Source organism: Eschrichtius robustus, chromosome 13 (genome assembly GCF_028021215.1).
Source record: "Eschrichtius robustus isolate mEscRob2 chromosome 13, mEscRob2.pri, whole genome shotgun sequence".
Classification (NCBI taxonomy): Eukaryota; Metazoa; Chordata; class Mammalia; order Artiodactyla; family Eschrichtiidae; genus Eschrichtius; species Eschrichtius robustus.
Genome location: NC_090836.1, coordinates 72,528,203 through 72,552,581, shown reverse-complemented (window position 1 = coordinate 72,552,581; position 24,379 = coordinate 72,528,203). Strand labels below are relative to the sequence as shown.

General features: G+C 36.5%; 1 protein-coding gene across 1 annotated transcript; it reads right to left on the bottom strand.

The window, feature by feature from the left end:
- Window positions 1-13,552: 13,552 nt before the first annotated feature.
- On the bottom strand, window positions 13,553-24,153 carry NTS (neurotensin). The gene is made up of 4 exons (XM_068561627.1): window positions 24,047-24,153; window positions 22,214-22,275; window positions 16,287-16,511; window positions 13,553-13,711 (listed from the first exon to the last, which is right to left on the bottom strand). The coding sequence occupies exons 1-4, from the start codon at window positions 24,117-24,119 to the stop codon at window positions 13,559-13,561; spliced, it is 513 nt and encodes a 170-aa protein (XP_068417728.1). The 5' UTR covers window positions 24,120-24,153; the 3' UTR covers window positions 13,553-13,558.
- Window positions 24,154-24,379: the final 226 nt, after the last annotated feature.

Here is a 24,379-nt window from a genome sequence, read left to right as displayed (position 1 = left end):
AGAAAGACAAACACTGTATGTTATCACCTATATGTGGAATCTAAAAAATTAAAACAAACAAATGAATGTAATAAAACAGAAATAGACTCACAGACATAGAGAACAAACTAGTGGTTGCCAGTGGGGAGACAAGTAGGGAGGGGCTAGATAGGGGTATGGGATTAAGAGATACAAACTACTATGTATAAAATAAATAAGCTACAAGAATATGTTGTACAGCCCAGGGAATATAGCCAATATTTTATAATAACTTTAAATGGAGTATAATCTATAAAAATATCTAATCACTGTGTTGTACACCTGTTGTACAATATTATTTCATATAATTGCAGTCATTTAATATGTAGTTATTGCTATTTGTAACTGGCTTCTTTATATAGCATAATATTTTTGAGATGTACCACATTTTGTTTACCTATTTGTCAATTGATGGTGATGTGTCCCATGGGATCTGCCCATGTTTACCTGTTGCTGAGTCCATCCAGAAGCTGGAGAAAGAGGGAACTGCTACTCTGTGGTCCAGCTGAACAGAGCAGCTCTCCCACAATACAGAGCTGTGGAGAGAGGGGTGCAGCCCTTAGTTTGAATGTCATGGCAGCCCCCTGTTCTTACTAAGTTTTATAGGTTTTGTTGAATAAATGCATCTCAATTTATTATAATCCCTTTAATCAATTTGTACAGATTTTGAATGACTGTTTTTGATATTTTGACCAATTTTATAAAATGTATCTCTGAGAAAGAGGTTTCACAGAGCACCTCACGCAACCATTCCAGAAAGTTCCACTTCTGACTACTGATTTTTTTTTTGTATTTCCTATTTATTTTTCTCTTCTTTTTCTTTTAAAGCCATCCTCAGGATTTACTAAGCTTATTTTTCCCTTTATTTACTTATTTCATCCCCCCCCCTTTTTTTTTTTACCAGCTTTGAAGCTATTCTCTCTATACTTCTTATCTTGGTATTTAATACTTTAATAAATCATACATTGATCAGAATATTAAGATCTTCTCAAATAGTTCAAGAACTTTAAATGCTTTAACCCCAAGCCCCTTTTTTCTAGTATGATACTGCTGACCAGTATTTTCATTCTGTTAAGGTTTTTAAAAAAAATTCTTGGAAGTATGTATTTATTACTCTCATTAAAATAGTGTATTGGTGTTTTGATTTGCCTCCATATCTACCAATATCTCTAGTCACTACTCCTTGCATCTCAGATTTTTTTATGGGATTATTTTCTTCAGCAAATCATTTTTTATGGTGTCAAATCTCTAAATTAAATAAATTGTCTTTATTTCACAGCTGCTCTTGGAAGGTCCTATTACTGGGCATAGAAATCTAAGCAGAGATTATTTCTCTTGGTACACTGAAGGCGTCATTCGAGATCTTTTAACTTCTATTGTTGCCATTGAGAACTGAGCTCAGTCTATTAGTTAACTTTTGTGCAGGTGATTTGATCCTGTGGAGGTAGGAATTGCTTGCTGCTCTGAAGATCTTCTCTTTGTGCTCTGAAGTCTCACTAATAATTGTCTAGATATAGATACCTTTTTCTTTACCCTGCATAAAATTTATTAAACTTTCTGTAAGTTTTTGGAAATCTTTTCAAATAGTTCAGTGCTTCCCCATTTTTTCAATCCTCTATGTTTCTTTACTTTCTATCACATTTTCTATTTATGCTGCATGATTGATCATTTATTTTACTTTACATTTTAGTTGATTTTGTTGGTCTTGGTCAGGGAATGCTTTCTGGAACCATGATTTCTGGTCTACATCATGAAGGATTTATAAAGCAAAAGGGGATTAGAAGTTGATTTGTAAAGTATTGATTTTAGCTGCAGGAACAGAAAAGCTTAAAATTACCATCAGCTAAACAAAGCATAAAAAACTGGTTTTTTCCTCATGTGAAATTTCAGAAGTACACGATCCAATGCTGGTAAATAAGCTCTGCTTCTCAGGGACTTGAGATCCTTCCAGGTCACTGTGCCACACTTAGTGTGTTTCTCTGGACATTAAAGTCCAAGATGGTATTTGTGTTCCAGGAGGGCAGGATGGAGGAAAGATCAAACACGAGGTATAAAGACTTGTGTCAGTTGTCTCTTCAAGGAGATTCTAGGAAGGCGTCACGTTAACAGTTTCGCTTGCATCCCAGTGGCCAATTTAGTCACATGGACACAGCATGTGATTTGGAAAGATATTATTTGTACACAGGAAGTATGTCTTCAACTTGCTGTCCCAATGCTTTGCACAGTGCCTCAGAGAGTAGGTACTAAGGAAATATTTGTTAATTAAAAGAGTAAACAAATTAATTTAATAACTGTAACTCTGACTTCTATCTGGGTGAAATAAGAATCAGAGTTCTTGGGAAAAATTCTGAAAATAAAACAAAATCTCAGGACTTTAAATCTGAAAGAATGATGTTCTTAGAAAGCTAATATGGACATGGAACTTACTCTAGTATCTTTGTGACTGTTTCCCAGAGATTTCATGAAAATATTTTGACAGTCCTTTGTCGGTTTCATTTCAGCACATTTTAGATATCAGGAAGACATTGCAGGAAGAAATAAATGGAACATCTCTGAACTGCTCTGTCTGTAGGCAGCTTTCTCTTGATTAAAAATTGATTAGGAACAGCAAATGAGTCAGATTGCTTCCTTCAGGACAGTTAAACAGCAGGCTTCTATCTACTGAAGAAGTGGGAAATTCTTAAGTGAACAGAAATTAAGCTTTACAAGTATGACACTGAGGGTATTTTAAGACTTATTGAATTTAAATCCAGAAACATGAAGGCTTCTGTTATAAACGCCAGATGCCTTGTCTTTCATGAGGCTGTGCCATGGTAAATGCAGGTGCACAGTGTGTTGCTTCACACCTCCTTTTAAAAGTTACCAGTAAGATCACAAGACATGACTTAAATTCCCTCACTTTAGTTTTCCCCAGGACCTTGCTGAGAACACTCAGAAACTCTTACTCAGATTCATTTGCACATATTTCCAGTTGCTAGTATTTCAGTATTCATCTGAATTCTTCCCCTAAAGTGAAAATCCATATATTGGATGCCCTATAAAAGTCTGAAGTAATTTAAATTGGAACAAGGTAAAATCAGATGCACTCTAATGAAGCTTTGCAAAAATCTTCAAAGCACTGAAAGATTTTCCGTCACAGAAATCCTAACTGTATTTAGGCTGTTGTTCTTAATTAGAGAAAAACTGGTTTGTGTTGATCTTGGTCAGGGTAGCAATGCCTGGTGGAAGGAACCAATTTGTGGTCCAGGGTAGCTGGGCTCTATAAGAAAAGAGTAAGCTTCCAATGCTTCCTGGCTGGACATCAGGGATGCTTCCTGGATGGATATCAGAGAGGTAGGATTGCTCTGTCTCAAGGACTTCACTTTGTATGCTACTTATCACACACTGAGTTGGATAAGGGAATCCCTGAAGCCACTAGCTCATTAAAATGCTGATGGCACTCCAAATCTGGGAAGAGCTCCACTGCCCTTGTGAAGTAAGAACATGATAACTGCTGTAAGTAGATTCCCTGTATCCACAGATAATCTTATAGTTGAGTCTACAAAGCGATAGATTTGGTTCTGGGGGCATCTGTCTAGAGGGTTATCCTCAGAGGAGTGGGATGAAAGTAAGAGATTGCAATCACTGCTTATCTCAGCTAAGCAATGGTTTATTCATTCAAAAAACATCTTCCTGGGTGTGCCAGGATCTGCAGCAGGATATAGAGATGAACAAGGCATAATATCTAACTTAAAGAAGTTTGACCTATTTTCAGAGAAGTATGCAATCTATTATACCATGCAGGAAACGTGCTAACAGGGACATACACAAGGGATTATAGTAGCACAGAGGACAAATACAGAGGAGACCTAACTGAGCTTTGGATGGTGAGTTGGTAGGTGAGAAAATGTTTCCAAGAAATGGGATGTCATCTCAATCACAAAAAGAATGGGACGTCATCAATTGGACAAGGGTAGAAGTAAATCCTAAGTAGAAGAAATGGCAAGAGAAAAGGTGTGGAGCAAAAAGCACAAGAGAAAAATCACAGAGTGATTTGGAGCGTGTGAATATGAGGGAAGATGAAGCAAAGAAGATAGGTCATACACCAAGCATTAGTGTGTGCCATGCTGGACTCTGTGTGGCTTATTTAGATGTATTTTTACACTTAAATCAATTCAGAGCAGAAGGTGAGTTCAGGCTCATTTTCATTATAGTTTTACATTTTATCAGTGACACAACTTTAAAGCCTTGCACTGTTCTGATCCTGTGAAATGGCTGATTCGTTACATCAAGTTCCTTTGACTTCAAGAGTACTTCTGGGACTTCCTGGTGGCTCAGTGGTTAAGAATCCACCTGCCAATGCAGGGGACACGGGTTCGAGCCCCGGTCTGGGAAGATCCCACATGCCGCGGAGCAACTAAAGCCCGTGCGCCACAACTACTGAGCCTGTGCTCTAGAGCCCGTGAGCCACAACTACTGAGCCCGTGTGCCACAACTACTGAAGCCCACGTGCCTAGAGCCTGTGCTCCACAACGAGAGAAGCCACCGCAATGCGAAGCCTGTGCGCCGCAATGAAGAGTAGCCTCCATTCGCCGCCACTAGAGAAAGCCCATGCGCAGCAACGAAGACCCAACGTAGCCAACAATAAATCAATCAATAAATTTATTTAAAAAAAAGAGTACTTCTATACCATCAACAATCATTCAGATGAAAACTCAAAAATCAGTTACCAGAATGAAATTTTGCCCCCCAGATGTGGCACCCTATCAGATTTCCTATCTTAGTGTGAGGTGGAGGGTTTATGGAGTAAGAAATCAGGGCAGATAAAGTAAAATGGTCCCCCCATTCCCTCCTCAACTTATATTAATAAGTTAATAATAAATATTTGTGAGTGGTAATGGAGGGCAACATAATAAAACTTTATTTCGTGATTTTAGGGTTTCTAGTACTTTTGCATATATCTTTACATAACCCTGTAAGAAAGACTAGGAAATTTTAAAACAACTTTAGTTCTTGTCATCTGTTTCCTTATCTGAGTTAATACTAAGTTTTTTATTTAGCCTGAAACTTGATACAAAGAAAATTTATTTAAATCAAACAGATTACTGGTTGGAAAATAAGTCTCTAAAATGACGAATAGCAAACTGTTCTCCAAATTTGACTTTGTATCCAAATCACCTGTGTAGCTTATTAAAATACAAATATCAAGCTTCCCCCTCAGAGATTCTGAGTTACTAAATCTGCAATAGAGTCATAGAATCTGTATTTTTTACTCGGATGAAGAAACCAACCCTCTTTTGAGAAATACTGGTCTAGAGGTCTGTGAGCCACAGTAACACGAAATTCATCTCAAGTTCCCTGGCTCCAACTTGGGACCTGGCGCTCTCCATTTCTAAGTAAGCTCAGCCTAGCAGAGTAGTTTGATACTTTGTAATGGACTAGCTTTATTTGCCCTGGGAAGTCTTTCTTTTATTTATTTATTTATTTATTTATTTATTTATTTATTTATTTATTTATTTATTGGGTTGCACCAGGTCTCAGTTGCGGCAGGCGGGCTCTTTAGTTGTGGCTCCAGACTCCACATTCCTAATGCAGGGGGCCTGGGTTCGATCCCTGGTCAGGGAACTAGATCCCACATGCATGCCACAACTGAGAGTTCTCATGCCACAACTGAGAAGTCTTTCTTGATGAAGAGTTTACGTAAGGAATAAATACACCTTGTTTCTAATCCCAGTTCTGTAATGAATTAGCGCTGTGGCCCTAAAACCTGTCACTTCAATACTCTGTACCTCAATACAGAATGAGAAGAAGTTAAACATATCATACAGGAAAGGTCACATCTCTTTCCTCCCCAGCCAACCAAAGACAACATGGTAATTACCAGCACACATACCCTCTCTTCAACAGGAGGAGAAGCTGTTTCAGAGGGAACTGTTCATCCACGGCTTTATGTTGCATGATCAGCAAAAGGGCAGGGAAAGCAGAACCTGAAAGGTAGGGGAAGAGGGGCTTTGCACAAGAGCTTGAAGCTCATGATGGAGACAACCTAGTCTGTCCTGTTCACAGCGTTATCCCCTGTGCCTACCCCAATGCCTGGAATAAGCTCGGGAAATATTTGTGGAGTAAATGAATAAATGAGGCTAATTTGTTTCAATATTTCTGTAGCTGCTATGAATGATTTCCAAATATGAGATTCTTTCCTGCAGGTGAAGGTTTGATTCCAAGAAAAATAATTAAAATCATGTTAATAAATTTACTAGGGGGAATGAAATGGTCTGAGAGCCACATTATAAAGTTGTCACTCAGAGGAGGAAAAAATGATAAAAATGGGTGGCAGAAGATAAATAGGGAAAAATTGCTTATCTACAATTTTGTCCAATATTAATTCAGACTTCCAAAAATAATTATAGCATAGAGATAAGCTTGGAAGTGGTTTGGGGAATCCATCCCTCAGGCAGCAGCTACAAAGCCTGGGGCACCAGAAGTGTGTGTAAGCTCCATCCAGGGAGATACTGGCAGCTTCGTTTTATTGTTGCAGTGAGCCAGAAGGAGAGGTAGGGAAAATGTCCACAAGTTTCCCTGTTCTCTGGGGAGGATCACAGCCAGCCCCTAAATTCTTGCTAAAATTAGAAGTCAAGGAATTCCCTGATGGTCCAGTGGTTAGGACTCAGAGCTTCCACTGCAAGGAGCACAGGTTTGATTCCTGGTTGGGGAATTAAGATCCCGCAAAGTGGCACAGCACAGCCAAGCCAAAAAAAAAAAAAAAAAAGTGGAGAAAAAAAATAAAATAAGTTTAGTATGCAGACAGACCCTTTGTAGGGAAACAATGAGAGAGGGGCGGTTTTGCCCTGGGGGGGATAGTCACGTGCTTTGGCTGGTGGCAAATTATATTCAGACACTGAGATTGCTTTGCCAATAAATTATCTAGCACAGGTTCACTGTGGAAATTATGATAATTTCACAAGCCAATAGCATACAGGATAATGTCTCTTAATGAGCCAGTAGAGAAATAACCTACTCCTTTTTTTTTTTAACATCTTTATTGGAGTATAATTGCTTTACGTTGTCGTGTTAGTTTCTGCTGTATAACAAAATGAATCAGCTATACGTATACTTATGTCCCCATGTCCCCTTCCTCTTGCGTCTCCCTCCCACCCTCCCTATCCCACCCCTCTAAGTGGTCACAAAGCACTGACCTGATCTCCCTGTGCTATGCGGCCTCTTCCCACTAGCTATCTGTTTTACATTTGGTAGTGTATATATATGTCCATGCCACTCTCTCACTTTGTCCCAGCTTACCCTTCCCCCTCCCCGTGTCCTCAAGTCCATTCTCTATGTCTGTGTCTTTATTCCTGTTCTGCCCCTAGGTTCTTAAGAACCTTTTTTTTTTTTTTTTTTTTTTTTAGATTCTATATATATGCGTTAACATATGGTATTTGTTTTTCTCTTTCTGACTGACTTCACTCTGTATGACAGACTCCAGGTCCATCCACCTCACTGCAAATAACTCAATTTCATTTCTTTTTATGGCTGAGTAATATTCCATTGTATATATGTGCCACTTCTTCTTTATCCATTCATCTGTCGAGGGACACTTAAGGTTGATTCCATGTCCTCCAAACCAACAACAGATTAATCACAATATTGTTTCAGGCAAGGGGGAGAGAAAAGGGATAAAGCCCAAATTTAGTTGAGGTGTACCTTTCTACGAGTTGTTCTTGGGAGGGTCAGCTTAGCCAGCCGTGAGCTGATGTCCAGCTGCCAGTGCCAAAGCAAAAGTCCCTTGTTACTAGAGCCATTGCTGGGAACAAAGATGCCAGTGTTGATGGGAAAGACGATATCCCTCTCGGGCCTCTGCGTAGTTTTCACCACTGCCTGGCAAAGAGTCACCTTGCCCAGCCAGGAGATCTTTGGAAAGCCGTTTCAATTAGCAAAGAGTAGCCTTGCCCAGACTGAACACTTTTGAGTTGCTGGTCAAATCTCTTAGTATTTAAAGCTTAAAATCCCCCAGCCAGAGTCACTCTTTCACAACAGTTCTTATCAATAAGCCCCCAGCTGTGCCTGTCAGTTGCTGAGCTAGAGTGTTCATGTTAATGATGATATCTTGACACAGCTTTCTCAGTGTAAACAACTTCATTCTTAGAACAAAAAGCAAGTGAATTTTAAATCATATCAAACAAGTACACAGCACCGCGCAAGCGTGAACACGCCTGTTAAGAATTGCTCTTTTGTTTATCATAGTCTTATGGGTCTCATGGACATAAGCCATGTTGGCTTTCAGGGCTGAGTGTTTTGGGGGAGCCTGTCCCTCAAATGGGAGTCTTAAAAGTAGGGGCGCCAGATGTACAGTCCAAATCTTTTGCTTCTGAAGGTGACACTAGGAGTTGGGCATTCCCTCCCAACTGTATAGCACGGTGCCAGGGTGAGTTGTATGGTGAGGGCATGCCTCAGCCTTTCCTACCTGTTTCAATCTGGGTATTTTCTCATTTGCCCAGTGTGTAGAAGTTGCTCAGCTAGTCTCTAGATTTCTTTCAGAGGAAATGGCTCCATGGGTGCTTGTTAATTTGGCGTGCCTATGGGAGAAGGAGTTCAGGAGCCTTCGATGTTGTCATCTTGGTGGACTCCTAGGCAGGGACTGGATTTAATATTTAAGTTTCACTTAGCTCAAACTAAGGGAAATCTCAAAATTTGCAAATATAGAACAAGGTTCCCGACTTGAAATCTCAAAATAATCTAGAATATTCCTTTCTTCTTTCCTCCTACATTCAAGTACCAGTTCATGTTAGTACTTTGTCTTTATATTTCACAAATCCATTCCTTCCCCTTTTAACTACAGTTGACCTTGAACAACATGAGATTGAGATGCACAGGTCCACTCACACATGGATTCTTTTTCAATGAATACATACTACAGTACTACACAGTCCCTGCTGGTTGAACCTGCAGATGCGAAACCATGGATAAGGAAGGCTGACTGTAAAGTTATAAATGAATTTCCAACTCCACAGGGAGTCAGTGCCCTTAACCCCCATGTTGTTCAAGGGTCAACTGTACTGCCAATTTCACTTTGGCATTTTTGTTTGTTTTCCTCACAGAAGGGAATCCAAGAGACAAAAAAATGAAGCGTGATCTCCCCAGGTTGCCACTGTTAGTGAAGGTGAGCTTTAACCTCCTACATTCTGTGTTGCTTCACAAAAGACCAGGGATTTTGTGTGGGTATCTGAGCTCATAACCAGTCTTTCTGAAGTGTAGTCTCTAAGTTGGGGCTTAAAAATGTGTAGAAACTATGTCTAAAACCTCTTATTATAAGAGAAAAGGCAATTCTGCTGCTAATTTATTCATTCATTAAACAAATCCTTACTAACAGTTACCAGGCCTGGTGTTCAACCTTGGGAATACAACTATGAATAAGAAAAACAAAATCCCTGTCTTCACAAAGTTTACACATTTGAGCGGGGGTGAAAAATTATAAACACGTGAACAAATAAATTACTATATAATTTCAAGTTATGATATGTGCTGTGCTGATGTCTACCAGCCAAAGACCACAGACAGTGCTCTCCCACAAGGTTGGGTTTGCTGGTATTGGAGATCTCATTCAATGGAAAACCATGGGACCTCCCAATAACAGGGCATATGTAGGGGCCTTTTACAGGATTTAGACTTGTGATTTGAAGAATATTCTGAAAGTGTGGTTTTGCTCTGGTTTGGGTGTTTTCAGAAAGTGAGGGTATTTCTTTGATTGGGTATTATAGTGGCTTTTATGCTAGAGGTAGAAAAATAGAGCTTAGTTAAAGCAGCAGTCACTCAAATTATGTGGGAAAGGAGGATGTTTGATCATTTCTGTGGTTGTGGTGTCCTTGTTTTTGATTTTTGCTCAGGCACGATTATAGCGTGGTCATGTTTATTGTCTTTTGCATCATGGTTAGAATGACCCTGTCTGAAGTTTTATTCTATGAAATTGTCTGCGTTTAACTGGAGGGCACCATAGCTTAGCTGTTGGTGCCAGGCCAGCTCCCAGCTGATTGCTGTCAATGACTGCTTTTCCTTTTTTTTTCTTTTTCAAATATGAAGAAAAATATAGCAATATAGATGAGATGAGATCGGACGCATTCAGGGTGGTATGGCTGTAGACAAATAAAGCAAGTTAGATGGATATTGACTCAGGGATGAAGGTTATTTAAGAAAAGTCCTGACTGTACATATATCATATGTGCAGAGATCTAAATTATGTGAAAAATAAACCATGAGAAGATTTGGAGAAGACTGTAACAATTAAAATAATGGTTGAGGCGTTGTAACAATGAGGCTGAAAAATGCAGTGCCTTAAATAAGTTAGAAATGCATTTCTCTTTCAAGTAACAATGTGGTTGGTCCAGGCCGGTGAGGCAGCTTTGCTCCACAAGCTCTATCAATCAGTGTCATGCTCAAGACAATGGTATTCACTTGTGTGGTTACAATAAATTCACATTTAAGACCAAAAAAGCAAAATGAGGAAAAAGTCAAAGTTCAGGGAATGAAGTTTCTGTTTAAGTTATTACAGACCCACAAGTTATACACATTTTTACCACCCATTATCCCATTGGCTCCAACTTAGCCATTCCTATGACAAGAGATGCTGAAAATGTAACCTTTAAGTGGATGTCCTGTGTACCCAGGAAAAAGGATTTTCAACCAGAAGAGCTTTCCAGAAAAGAGGTTTCAGCAACTGTTTTTTGTTTCTGGAGCAGAAACAAGCTGGATATAAGAAGAACAAAAAGGCCAATATGACTGGAGGGGAATGAGTGAAATTAAACAGAGAAGTAAACCAATGCTGCAGCATTTCAGGCCTTTTAAGACAGAATTTGGATTTAATCCAAAATGCAAGGGAAAGACACTGTGGAATTTTGAGGAGAGATGCATGGCATAATCTAATTAATATTTTTAAAAATGTTATTCTGCTATGAGGATATAGATGAATAAGACGATAAGAGTAAAGCATCTGGGAAGAAATTGTCACAGTCCTGGGGGGAGGAAAATTTGTGGATTAGGGCAGTGGTGGTAGATATGGTAAGAGGCAGACAGATTTGAGATGTCTTTGGAAAGCAAAGCCAACAAAAGTTCTTAACAGATGAAACGGCAGGTTCGTATTAAAGAGAGGAATTAAGAATTACTACTAGATTTTTGGCCTGAGCAGTTGGTGGGACCGTTCACTGACATAGGGAAATAAAGGGGTAAACCTCAGGAGAGAAGAGACAGTTCCTCTGTTGAAATGTAAGAGAGTGAGGCATAAATGCAAGGGAATTGTTACATTCAGTGGTAGGGAAATGATATGATTTTCTTCTTATTGCTTTGTATTTTGGGTGAGATCATTAGAAAGTCATCTGACGAATGTCAGGAGAATGATGAGTGTTGCAATTTATGGAAGACGAGAAGATATAAAACAATCATTAGTGATACTTGGAGGCAAAATTTATCATGCAAACAGTAGGAATATTGGGTAGTACTAAGGACCCTCTTGAGATTTGCGATCACAAATTTTAAGCGTGACACTTCAATAGTTTGGGTGCTTTTCTCCAGCTATGTTCAGCTTCTCAGGTCAGGTCAGAATCAGGGGGAGATTTCAGTTTAACTGATGGTGTTCCCACAGGCTCATATAATGTAGAAGGACAGGAAGTTGAGGGTAATAAGGGAGTGATTTTAATTTTACGTGATAGAATCTAAGCCAAGTAAAGTGCAAAGTGAGGGCATGATTAGAAGGTGAAGAGTGAAAAGAAGTGGGGACAATGTGTTAGATGGGATCATAAATGTTAGAGAGTGATAGATTATGTGAACTGGAGAGAGAAGATGTCGTGTAGAGAGCAGAGTGCTTGAAATCGAGATTTGTGGAGAGGTTGAATTTATTGGGAGTGAGAAGTACTATGGTAGGACCATGGAAGTGATGGGATGAGATGAAATGGATAAAATGCTTATTATTGGCAGTGAAGATGGCAGGGACTGAGAAGGGAGATTATGGAGGGATCTTGCACGTGTATGTGGAAGTCCTCAAGGATAATGAATGAAGCAAGTAAAAAGGAGATCAGCAGTTGTTCAAAACACAGAGGGTTAGCGTATGAAACTGTGTTATGCTCTGTAGTTTGTGAAGAAGAAAGGAAAACCGGTAGGAAAGTGGCCAGAAGAACTGTTAAATTTAGTGTGTTATTAATCTATTCCAGGTACCGTTGTAAGCATTTTACACCATATCAGACTACTTTAACCTCCTCCAGACTGCACATTTAGTAGCTGAGGAAACAGAGAGGTTAAATAAATTGTCCAAGATTACTAGTGAACAGTGGAGCTGAATCTGGGCCTTCTGACTCCAGAGTAGACACTCTTAATCACTAAGGAGTAGTTTCCTTCTTAGGATCAGTGCCTTGAGCACTATTTAATGTTGAAGTTGTTAGGACTGTAAAAGATGGTAGGGAGTTGTGAGAAGTCATGGTTTTATCAGAAAAACTCAGAGATTGGTGAGCTACACTTAAATCCTACCAAGTGGGGTTTAGCCTAGGGGAAGGGGCAATCTCATCTAAAGGCCATAGAGCTCCCAAAACTCCTTAGTTCCAGAATAAGTCAAATCCTGATATCTCCCTTCATAGACGACTATGGGATTAGGATGCAACCTGTAAAGAGAGGTCCTCCTAGGCCCCCTGTCAGAGCAGGAGTCTAGGAGCCCACTGCTAATGGTGGGGTGTAAGGGCTGTGAGGGCTTATGAGACTGTAAGTACAGTGTTTAAGGAAATTCATGAGGCGCTATTTCAAATATACCTTTTGCCTCAGAAATGGTCTCCTGAGTGGGAAAAATATTAGTCACATAAGTTCCTCAGTGAGGTTAAAAATAAAGCTATCATTCACTGGATGTGAGGGGAAAAAAGTCAATAAAGGGTAACTCTTCTAATGATAGTAAATCTGCAAAGAAACATGGTTCTGATGGCTTGTTGTTTTTTTGTTAGCTATTAAGTTTATTTAACAGAAAAACAAATTTAGTTGAAGATCATTCATTAAGATAAGCAGAATTAACAATAATTCATTAAACATTCTTTGAAGATGGTCCTATTTTACTATGATTACCTTCCCCATATCTGAGAGATTCATGAGTAAGTCTTGGAAGAGAGCACGTATTTCTTTAAATTCGATAAAACATTCAGTCAAATAATAAAACAGGTGCTATTATTTTGTTTTGGGTTAATGACATGTAAGCTAGACTTTGCCATAAGACTCTGTTCTAATCTCTTATAATTTGGTTTAGAATGTCAAACATTTTGACTGTTTCAACAACCCATAAAGTGCTTTGCAAAATGACAAAACATTCTATATATGACTTAATTAATATCTACTCCAGTTATACACAACACATCATGCTCAAGATCTAGATTTATTTGAAAACATTTAGTCCAATTTATATTAATGCAGAAAAATCACATCTAATAAATCACAATTGTAGCAGAGACAAAATAATTGTGTTCTGTCATATTTCCACACAAATATACTTTGATATTTAATTAAAGGATGGTAAATCACAATCACATGTAAATAAAATATCCTCTCAGTAGTAGTAAGAACCTCTTTTGAGTATGTAGGGTCTTCTGGGTTTATTCTCATACAGCTGTCGTTTCAGAATGTAGGGAATTTTTCTCTTTATAACTTCTTCCTTTTCATGTTTGTCATTTCCAGTATCAAGAACCTCTTCCTGAATCAACTGCAAGATAGACCGAATATGAATGAAACCTACATGCATAAAGCCTTCCATTTCAGAGGATTTGTCTACCTTTTATCTCATTTGCTATTCAGACAGTAAGATATATGTGGATGAGATGTATGAAGGTCAAAACAATTAAATGTTTTGCCCAAGACCAGGTGGCTCTCAAGTGGCTGGGACAGGATGAGAACATGATTTTTCTGATTCTCTGTTCAGTGCTCTTAGTTCATCAGGCCAGCCTTTAAAATTTCTTTTCTTTATTTGTCAAGCCCATATATTAATACCTCCAAATGAAGGAGCACACTTAATATAACTTTGAGTATTTTTGTTCAATTTATGATAGACCAAAAGATGGAAATATATCATAAATCACAACAAACACAAAGTTTTGAAGCTAGTAAACCAGGTTTGGCCTCAAAGGTCAATAGAATTTTTTTTTTAATTTAATTTATTTATTTTTGGCTGCACTGGGTCTTCTTTGTGGTGTGTGGGCTTTGTGCGTGGGCTTCTCTTGTTGCAGAGCATTGACTCTAGGCACACAGGCTTCAGTAGTTGTGGCACACAGGCTCAGTAGTTGTGGCTCGCGGGCTCTAGAGCGCAGTCTCCGTAGTCATGGCGCACGGGCTTAGTTGCTCCGCAGCATGTGGGATCTTCCCGGACCAGGGCTCGAACCCGTGTCCTCTGCATTGGCAGGTGGATTCTTAGCCACTGTGCCACAAGGGAAGCCCCAGGTCAATAGAATTTTATATTCAATTAAGTTAATTACTGATTTGACTTGAAAGCCATTCTAAAGATCTATTTCTCAGTCATAGAGAGAGGAATGCTTGTTCTGCCTACTTGCTCAGCTGTTGTAGAAATTAACATATGTGAAAGCTCTGTTTAAATGGTAAAGATCTTTATATTGTGCTGCTTAATAGTTAATCATTAAAAGCAAGTTCACATTCAAAAACTCAAGGGAGTTAATCTCGATGTAGGATCTTGTCTAATACCTCATCAAATATGCTGCATTCTAAAATTAGTTCCAAACACTTTTTCTGATAGTACTGTTCTGATTCAAATGTTCCACTGGCATAAAATATTTAGGAACTCTTTCCAGAGTTTTGCACATGATTTACACAAAATTTTTAAAAAAATCAATGCTCAAGGTAAGAACCGTATTCATATCTGTGAATGTCTTCTAAACTTTGGGGTGACTATAATACTGACAGGAGAGTAAGTTTTTAATCGTAATCTGTATGCATTGAATCGTATCACAAGTACTTTATTTCAACCCACAGCTGTTCAATTTCATAGAAGGAAAAACAGCTACTGTCAGACAATCTAGTTTCTTAATCTTTTGTTTCTCTGTGCACATAGTCTGTAATTGTACTACACTCTGAATACTACTATCATTTTATTTTAAATCACTCAACAACATTTAAAATAGCAAACGTTTTAATCTTATGTGTACCTGATTTGTCTGTATTATAGTTTATTGAGGGTTTATTTTCTTTCCTGGATAAACAGCACATAATTGATATTTCCCTATGTTAAAGTTAGTATTTTTCAAGTTTTATTGATGTAATATTTTGAAGAGAAAATCATTTAGCTGGAATTGGAATTAAGGGATAAACAGTCCAGCAAGGAAAATTAAAACTAGCTTTTTTTTTTTCTTAAATCTGGAAAATATCATTTTGTTTACAAGTTAGAATAAACACTAGAAGTTCTGCATTTCATTTCCTCTTTTCCACAGGGTATCTCTGTGACAGTGTGTTATAGAGATTGTTATATTAGCAGGAAAGTCATCCTCAGACCCTCAGATCCCCAGTGTTGGTATAAGCCCAGAATATGAAACATGAAGCAAATTTCTCTTAGGGGTTAATCTGAAAGAAATATTTCCCTTGTCGGGAAAATTTTAAAATTTTCTTCTTATTTTTTCTTAAAGCATTTTCATTTCTCTTTTCTCTTCCAAAAATTTCCAAACCAAAGGTGGTGAGTCACCAGTGTAGTATTTAATAGAACTGATTCATCCACTCCTTTGTGGTAGTTCTGGATAATGAAATTTGGCTGTACTAGCCATAGTGGACCTCGTTTAGCTTCTAAGGATGATTGAAATCCACAATCCACACATTCAACTAAAATAGAAATATGTATATATCCTTATCATTCTGGTTTTATTTGCCTAATATATTCAAATGAAACTGGAACATTTTGTGTTCTGTGTTTGTTTATAAATAAACACACATGACTTATGTGTTTCTAAGAAAACATTTTGCGTTTCCTAAATTTCTTAGGCATGCCACCACCACCACCAAAAACTGCCTAAGCATGCCATCCACAATAAAAGCATATGTATCAAATCTGCCCTAAGACAGATCCCCCTTTTAAGACCAAAGAAAAGATATTTCGCTAAACTCCAAATATTTGCAGGACACTTTGAAGATCTGAAGGAATGTTAACCTCAACACATGGTTTATTCTTCCTTAATATTTGCAAGTCTTCCTGTTATGATAATGATCAGGATTAAAAAAAAATCAGTACAAATGAGAGTTAACTAGTATAACCGCAATCATATTCATATTTTGTTTTTGTTTACCTCCCAGTGTTGAAAGGCCCTGCTGTGACAGATTTTTCGGAGCTGGTATATTGTCAGCATTGCTTCCAAGCTAAAGCCATCTAAGGGAGTCGGAAATTTCCTTCTTGTAATAAGCTCCTCCTCAGGAAACTCTCCTGTTTCCTCGGCTTGGCTGTTCAGGTTATTTACAAGACTGCAAACGTTCAGCAGGCTCATTTTCCAAGAGGGAACACTTGCTTTACTGATCTGAAATGTAGAAAGAAATAGTTAATGCAATTAAAATTTGTGTTGTAAGAGTTAGAAATAAAGTTCTATTGTGCTAAGCCATTACCTTTTAAGATCTAATTCTTAGTCTAGCCAAATAAAAACACTGTTGTTAATTAGTAACTTCGTATCACAAAGTTGAAGAGTGTCGATACTTCATATCCTCTATTTACCAAATGCAATAGAGTTAATACACATAAACACACACATACATGAGCAAAGCAAGAAAGAAAATAGAAATTACAGTAAGTAGAAATACATAAATATACATGTATACATCACAGGTGAAAATATTAAAAATACCACTCTCTCCTTATTACACTTCAGTTTAGTGTCTAATGGAACAGCGGCCAAGGTGATACTAATGGATTTGGATAATTACAGTAGTGTGAGACCACGAATCTGTTCCACACATTAATAGTTGTCACAGGTAACATCACAGCTCAATTTATTTATTTGAAAATTATAATATTTTCTAAAATATCCTTTTCTAATAAGATCTTGTCTGAAACCATTATTATCATAATTAACAACTTTCTCATTTGCCAATTTTTGGAGAAACTAAGTGTGAAATAACATAAAACTTAACAAGCATCTCAAAGGGCACAGATGAAGAGAAGCATAAATTTTTTCTAAAGAACATAAAAAAATTTTTTTGGAATGACCACAAAGCTGTGATGAGAAGATTCAAAAATATTAGTATCAATTTTATTGGTGTCAGTTCTCTCTGAATTATTCTCCAAATGCAATGCAATTCCAAATCAAAGTTCCAATTTGGAAAATATGGGGAGACTGGAAGTTTAGAGGAGGGAGTGTAGCAAAACAATTATGAAGTTAATTTGGAAGTATGAATATGTGAGAACTTAGAAAAATAAAAAGGTAATGAGGAAGGACTTACTCTACCAGATATTAAAATGTATCTTAAAGCTGCAGTAATCGAAGAGTGAATTAATAGAGTAAGAATAAATATAAAACTCAACAAAAGAGAATATAATGTCCAAAATTTGATCCAAGTAAATATGATTGAAGAGCAGATAGCAAAGTTTGCATTTGAAGTCCTTGGGACAGTTGGCTATGGGGAAAGCTGGATTTAGATCTAGTTATAACGTTTATTGACATATTATAGTCTAACAATATCCAGATGGGTTAAATATGAGTAAAAATAAAAATATGTAAATATATAGAATTTATTTTATAAATTTGGAAAAATATTGTTAAGCAAATATCCAAACCAGAATCCATAAAGGAAAAGATCATTTTAAATACATAAATGTGTAAATTATCTCTCAAAAATTAACTGCCTGAACTAAAATCAAAAGCAAGGTATACTGTAAAAGCTGCCACAAAATGTTAATATACTTAACACAGGTGGAGCTCTTCCAAAAGAAACTGGTGAATGCCCCAATTAAAAAAAAAAAACCAAACACTTAAAAATTGTTAAACCTCAGATAAATAATATGAGCAGACAAGTCACAGAATCGCTATCAAAGAAGAAATATGGAACAGAAATATGTGGAATGATGTTCAACGTGGCTACTATCAGGTCAGAAGACCCTAAAAAGTATAAGTACGCTTGATGTACTTATAAGGATATGGAGAAACAGACACTTTCTCTTCTAAATATGTGTTAGTCTGAGTATACATTGGTATAATTTCTTGAAAGGTGTTTTGGCAATATGTATTAAAATTGTAAATGTGCATAGCCTTTGATTAAGATTTTACCTTAGGGACATGCAAATCTGTGAGTACAAAAATATTCGGTATAATGTTTTCAACCAGTTTGGAAATACATTCAGCTATGCCCCTCGAATGTGATTATCAGCCTGTTCTTGAATTTTTCTGCTACGGGAAACTTAGAGGCAGCATGGTCCACTGTGTGGCAGCAACACCTTATGTCTTGCCAATTAATGGGATGCTACAGTTTTGCATTCGGAAAGCTCTTTAGAGATCATCTGATTGAGTGTTTTCCTTAGAACACTAGCTCTGTACTCACTGTTTTTAAAAAGGAGTTCCACTGTCAAGTGAATTGGAAAACTTGAGTTTAAAGGAAGTTTAAAGGAAATTTAAAGGCTTCTTGAATTTAGATATCCCCAGAGCTTTTTACTTGCAAACATTCATTGTAACTTTTCAACGGTGCTAACATAATATTCAATGCTCCCCAAACTAACTGACCATATAATGCTTTATTCATAAAGTATCTGTCGGGACTTGTGTTGTCTGATTATTTTTTTGGATGAGGAAACTGAGTAAAGCATTTTGTTCTCTTCTGCCAGTTAAAACAGTCATTACATCACTCACTAGTATAATACGATTTAATATCACCTTAGCCCCTGTCATACTTTGGAAGCACTGCAGAGAGGGCACTTTTGACAATAGGATGTCTAAATAGACATGTATTTAAGAACATTTCTTATAAGGTTTAAATAGTTCACTCAAGAAAATGACAAAGACTCTGTCTTTGATGAAATCTGATTTAGGCTCCTCTGAGCCCTCTTCTTGACGAGGTCCCAACCTTGGGCTCTGTCCTTGGTCTACTTAGTCCAGTTTTAGCAAGAATCCTTCTGAGTCAAGTTAGTAAAAATGCCCCACCGTTGGTACCTGATCATCCTAGGATTCTATTGAGTTGTCTAGCAAGAATCCTCCTAGATTTAGTGTTTCCTCAGTAATTTTCCATACAATGATCCACCCCAACCCTGTTCCTTGGCTGTAAATCCACACTTGTCCTTGTTGTATTTGGAGTTGAGCCTGATCTTTGCAAAACCATAATTCCTCTTGAATAAAGTATTCCTTGCTATCTTTAACAAGTGTCATGAATAATTTTCTTTAACAATAAACATTCTTATTTATTAAATTATTTTACGTAAATGTCTATAATAGACCTAAGCCTATAGATAAGAAATTTAGAATATTGTCTTCTCTTGCTTTTAAAATGAGGAAAACAAGAATATTTGTGGTTCTTACTTAGCATTATTTGATTAAACTCCTAATACTGAATAAGATCCTGGTCAAATTTTGGTTTCCTTAATTAAATGGGACCTAATCTATATTACTAATGGTCACTATCTATAATACACTGAACTCAAATGTATTACAAGCATTTGAATTGTTGAATTGGTGAATTCATGGTGAATTCAAGTACTTCACCTAAGTAAAAACAAAGTCATCTGTGGTGGAGCCCTGAAGTTCTTACAGCTGAATACAAAAGGTAAGGGCTAGTAATAAATCCTAGATTCTTATTGTTAGTACATAAATATTTATTAAACTCTTACTGTATTCAAGACATTGAATTTGATCATAGAAAATTACATCATTCCAGCAGCTTTTTGAGAGCCTAAAGAAAACATACTCTTTTCTTCAAAGTTCTCTTTCTTAATAAAACTATACCAAAGCACTACCACTGGTAATAAAGAGAATTGTATGGTGAGAACAAATTTCTTTATCTTCCCCTTCTTTTCAGGCTTTGGAATCTCTCTTGGCCTTCTGTTGCTTAACAGTCTTTCTACATTAGTATTTCAATGTCTAAATAGTTTTACTTTAAAATTGAAATTACCTTTAGAGTGGAAAGAAGAAAGCTGAAGCTTTCTGAAGCTTTTAATAATGGAGTTATACCAATTTCAAATACTATCCTTTCAAAATTTTAGATACAGTATTTTGGTTAAACTGGTCAAAAGTTTAGAGTTTTCATTTGCATAGAACACTACACACACCAAAAACTAATTGAATCACAGAGAAATAAGTGATAGTAGTTTTATAAAAAATAAGAAATGAGCTTTATGTTCCCATCCTAGCAGCAAAATTAGGATAATTATGCTTCTGGGTGCTTCCTCATCATAGTCTGTATTTTACTTATTTCAAATAAAACAGGAGGCAATGGGATTCAATTTTTCTTCCATGATCTGTTTTAGAGATATATCCCATGACTGAATGAAAGCGGTATATGTTATTCTGTCTATACTTTTGCTACGTATTTCTCTTAAGAATAAAACTAAACCACTTCATATACTGAAATTGTTTTTCCCTTGCAGCATCTTGGCCAGGGAAGGAATCATAACCTCTACTCCCACGTTTTTGCAAAGTAGCTGGCAATCCCCACACCATATCACATTTTGGAGATTATTGAGGACCTTTATTTGTCTACATAAACTTGAAATCACAGAGGTAAAATCTCTACCAAGACACTAAGGTATACTAATCTGTTCCATTTTTCAAAACAGACTATTGACTTCACTTGTCTTCCTATTTATGAGTTGAAGTGATTATAGCCATTGTTATTCTGATTGAGTATTAAACAAAGGATCCGTTATTTTAGGTTAAATATATTTGTTCACTGAGTTTTAATGACTAAATGAAATTTGATCATTCTTGATAGGAAACCCACCAAATCATGGTAGAATTTGGTTTCAATGTGTTCAACTTTTGTAGATCTGGGCAATTGTGGAAATATATAGGTGCTTAAATTTTCCCCAAATGCCTTTTAAGGACCATAGTAGAAAACGTCTTTGTTAGCTCTGAGATAACAGTGACCCACACTCTCATACACACACAGAAATGGCTATTACCCCTTCACACCCACTACTGAACATAATTCTACTTCTATGCTGGGGGTTGTTGCACCTGGAACATGCTTATGCAATTAGGGAAGAGAAGCCTGAGGTGGCAGGAGTCGTCCTGAGCATTTACTTTCTTACCACAGCGCCTGTGGAGTCCTCAACATTACAACAGAGATTGCACCGGGCGACTGCCTCACCTCAAGATATGTTTTTCTTTGAGAAACATCTTCTGGTTGGGAAACCTGTTCTCTAACTCTACATTTAGATACACACTGATTAACTCACTCCGAGTAAATCAAGATTGTGTAGTAGCATGGTAACTGGGTATATTCTAATTGAGTTGTATTCCTAGGTACAGGCTGGAATCTAAAAACCTTGCTTTCAAGACCCCAAGAGAGGAATACTAAGGTCCAGTACAAAGTTTCACCTGATTCAATAAAAACAATAAGCAGGTACCAATAACACTTCTGTTATGAGGAGAATTTAAATCAAGGTGTGGACTTAATGTAAATGTCTAGGAGATCATAAACTCCAACCCCAACATTTAAAAATAAGGAAACAAAGGCAAGCAATGTTAACTAACCCCCTTGCTTAAGATCAAATAGTTCATAAGTCACAGTTGTGGGATTAGATCTCAAGGCTTCTGTTTGCCAGTCTATTGTTCTTTACTCTCTACCACATTTCTTTCATGGGTTTCATGAACTTTAATTCTTAATTTAGGAACTCCACTTCACTCTCCCCAATAGCACAAGAAAGGCAAAAAATATCACTTAATTTTCATTTATGTATTTATCTTGGGGCCAATATACCTTTCATCATACACAATGTGATTGGAATGGAAAGAGGAGTTTTAAAAATATATTTGCATGTCCACATAAATAATATGTGACTACTTAATTAAATTTGCAGTATAGTGATTGATACACTATACAGTATCAATATAGCTTCTTTCCCTGTCACATCCACACCCTTAAGTCCTTTGAACTTAAGGAAAAGTTTCCCCATAAAGGAAATGCCTCCCAATGAACTTTTCAGTCTCAATGGGAAGTTATTACTATAGGAAAAGGACACCATGTTTATAATGAGAGTTCATATGTTTTTCAGTCCTTGGTTTAAAAAAAAAGAAAAAGTTACCTTTGATGTATGCATATTGGTCAATAAATCTGCTTCTAACGCTTTCATTTCCTCTTCTGAATCTGAGTAAAATCAAAACCACATGTTTACTGTATAATCACATATCATGTAATTATATTATAACCTAGAGATTTAAGATTAGTCTCAAAAAACTTTGTCTTAGAAGTTTATTGTCTTTGCTATGTATTCATTCTCCTTAGAATAACATTCAGAAAAAAACAATTATAGTTTTACTTTAGGCTAACAGAATAGAATAATAGAAGCACTTTTAAGAAAACAAACACATGATTTTATGCCAGGAGAGCTATTGATGATTTGGAGTTGTTTAATCACTGAATCTCATTATTAAAAAAAAACCCTGATTATATGATGTAATAAAGATTTCATCAACTATGCTGGATAATTTTTACTGGAAATAGTTTACATATACAGAATATATACATATTGATATTTTAAAAACAACATAATGAAAAGGTATGTATAAGACATTTTTTCAAGATAAAAACAAAGGAAATTGCTTGTTGATAATTTTAGAATAAGAAAGACACTGAGATTTGTTTAATTTGAGATGCTATTTTACAAAACACACTTTGAAAGATTTGTTTCTCTACTTTAAACAAGGATTTAGAATCACGTGTACTTAGCAATTTTATCACAGGCTATTAAGAAAATTGTTTAAGCAAGAGTGGAGTTGCCATCAATACATGTACAAGAGTGTGGAAAATGGATTTCTGATTTTTTTTAGAATATTCTTTCCAGTTTCCAATAATGAATACTTCACAGAGAAGAAAAATTTAGAAAATACTATAAGGTAATAGAAATAAATTTATAGAACACTATACTGAGTTAATTCATAAAATCATAGCAGGAGTTTGAATTAATTTCAGTGTCATATTTCTGATATAACAGTATAAAACAGGCTAAATAATTTTTGCTGCATTTATCCCTTGGGTTTTTTTCCACCTTGATGTGATCATTCAATTATTTTCCAACATTAATTAGAGCATATTGCAATCACTATAATATTTCATATTACTCTCTTAAATTTAAATCTTATTTTCAAGGTGAGCTATTGATAGATATTTGACAATGTATGGTTTCTTCTTAATTATCACATGCAAAATACTCTACAGGGAAATAATTTTTATCAGTATAAGAATGACAATTGTCCAGTTACATTCTGTATCAACTTAAATGACATGCAAAAAATAGTTAACTTAATAATACGTCTATTTGTCACACAGAAAAGTTATATAAAATGTACTCTTAAAAGGGCTTGGTATCGTGTGTATTTTTCTAGAAATAATTTTCTACAAATAATGCTTTATTCATTTATTCATTAAATATCAATTTTCACTTTGTTATCTTAATATACACACAATTAAGAAAATAATTTTTGAGAGGGAGAAGCCACCATGTCCTAAGAGAGTGAATGAGGAAGAGATAAAACATTTCAAATGCAATCAGTTTTAATTATGGGTTTGCACTTTGACAGGCACCACTCCTGTACTTCTCATTAGAGAGTGACCAGCTTGATTTAAGTTTCACATGTTTTTTTTTTTTTTTTTCTAGTGGTTACATTGCAAAGGGGAACATGAAGTGTTTCATTGAAATCCCTTTTATTACCTTGCAGATTTAAAAAGGAAAAAGAAATCTTTCAGTTCTTGTAATCATAAAACAGAGAGAGAAAATATCCAGCTTCTATCACTGAAAAGGAAATCCAGAATAAGGGAGAAACTCTTCTCCCTGGATACATTAACGTTAAGTGGCAACACGCTGTAAAAATGGAAAAAGAAATCACTTCAGGGAGTTGTGAAATGCAGCTGAGCTTACCTGAGCACAGACTCCAGGAGCTGAAAGCCAGGAGTATCATGCACACCAGGTGGATTTTCATTCCTGCCATCATCTTCTTGAGCCTCCTAGCAAGCCCAGTCCATAAACGTCAGAGACAGGCTGAAGGGGGCTCTCTAGTGCTTCCTCTTGCCTCCAGCTGAGTTTGGAAGTGACTGAACTATGAGAGATGCTTTGACCATTCCCTAAGTGTATAGATATATATATATATATATATATATATATATGCAGGGGATGATGTCATCAGTATACAGGGATTATCTCTTCAGGATGTGCCCTTCATTTCCATCCCTCCCCTCCACTCCCCACTTCCTC

What these genes read in the sequence shown, in the direction of transcription:
- NTS (XM_068561627.1), bottom strand. Translation starts at nt 24,119, where the DNA reads ATGATGGCAGGAATGAAAATCCACCTGGTGTGCATGATACTCCTGGCT. An exon ending in CTCCTGGAGTCTGTGCTCAG is followed by an intron (nt 22,276 to 24,046) that starts GTAAGCTCAGCT and finishes GATTTTACTCAG; the next exon opens with ATTCAGAAGAGGAAATGAAA. An exon ending in GGGCCTTTCAACACTGGGAG is followed by an intron (nt 13,712 to 16,286) that starts GTAAACAAAAAC and finishes TCTATCTTGCAG; the next exon opens with TTGATTCAGGAAGAGGTTCT.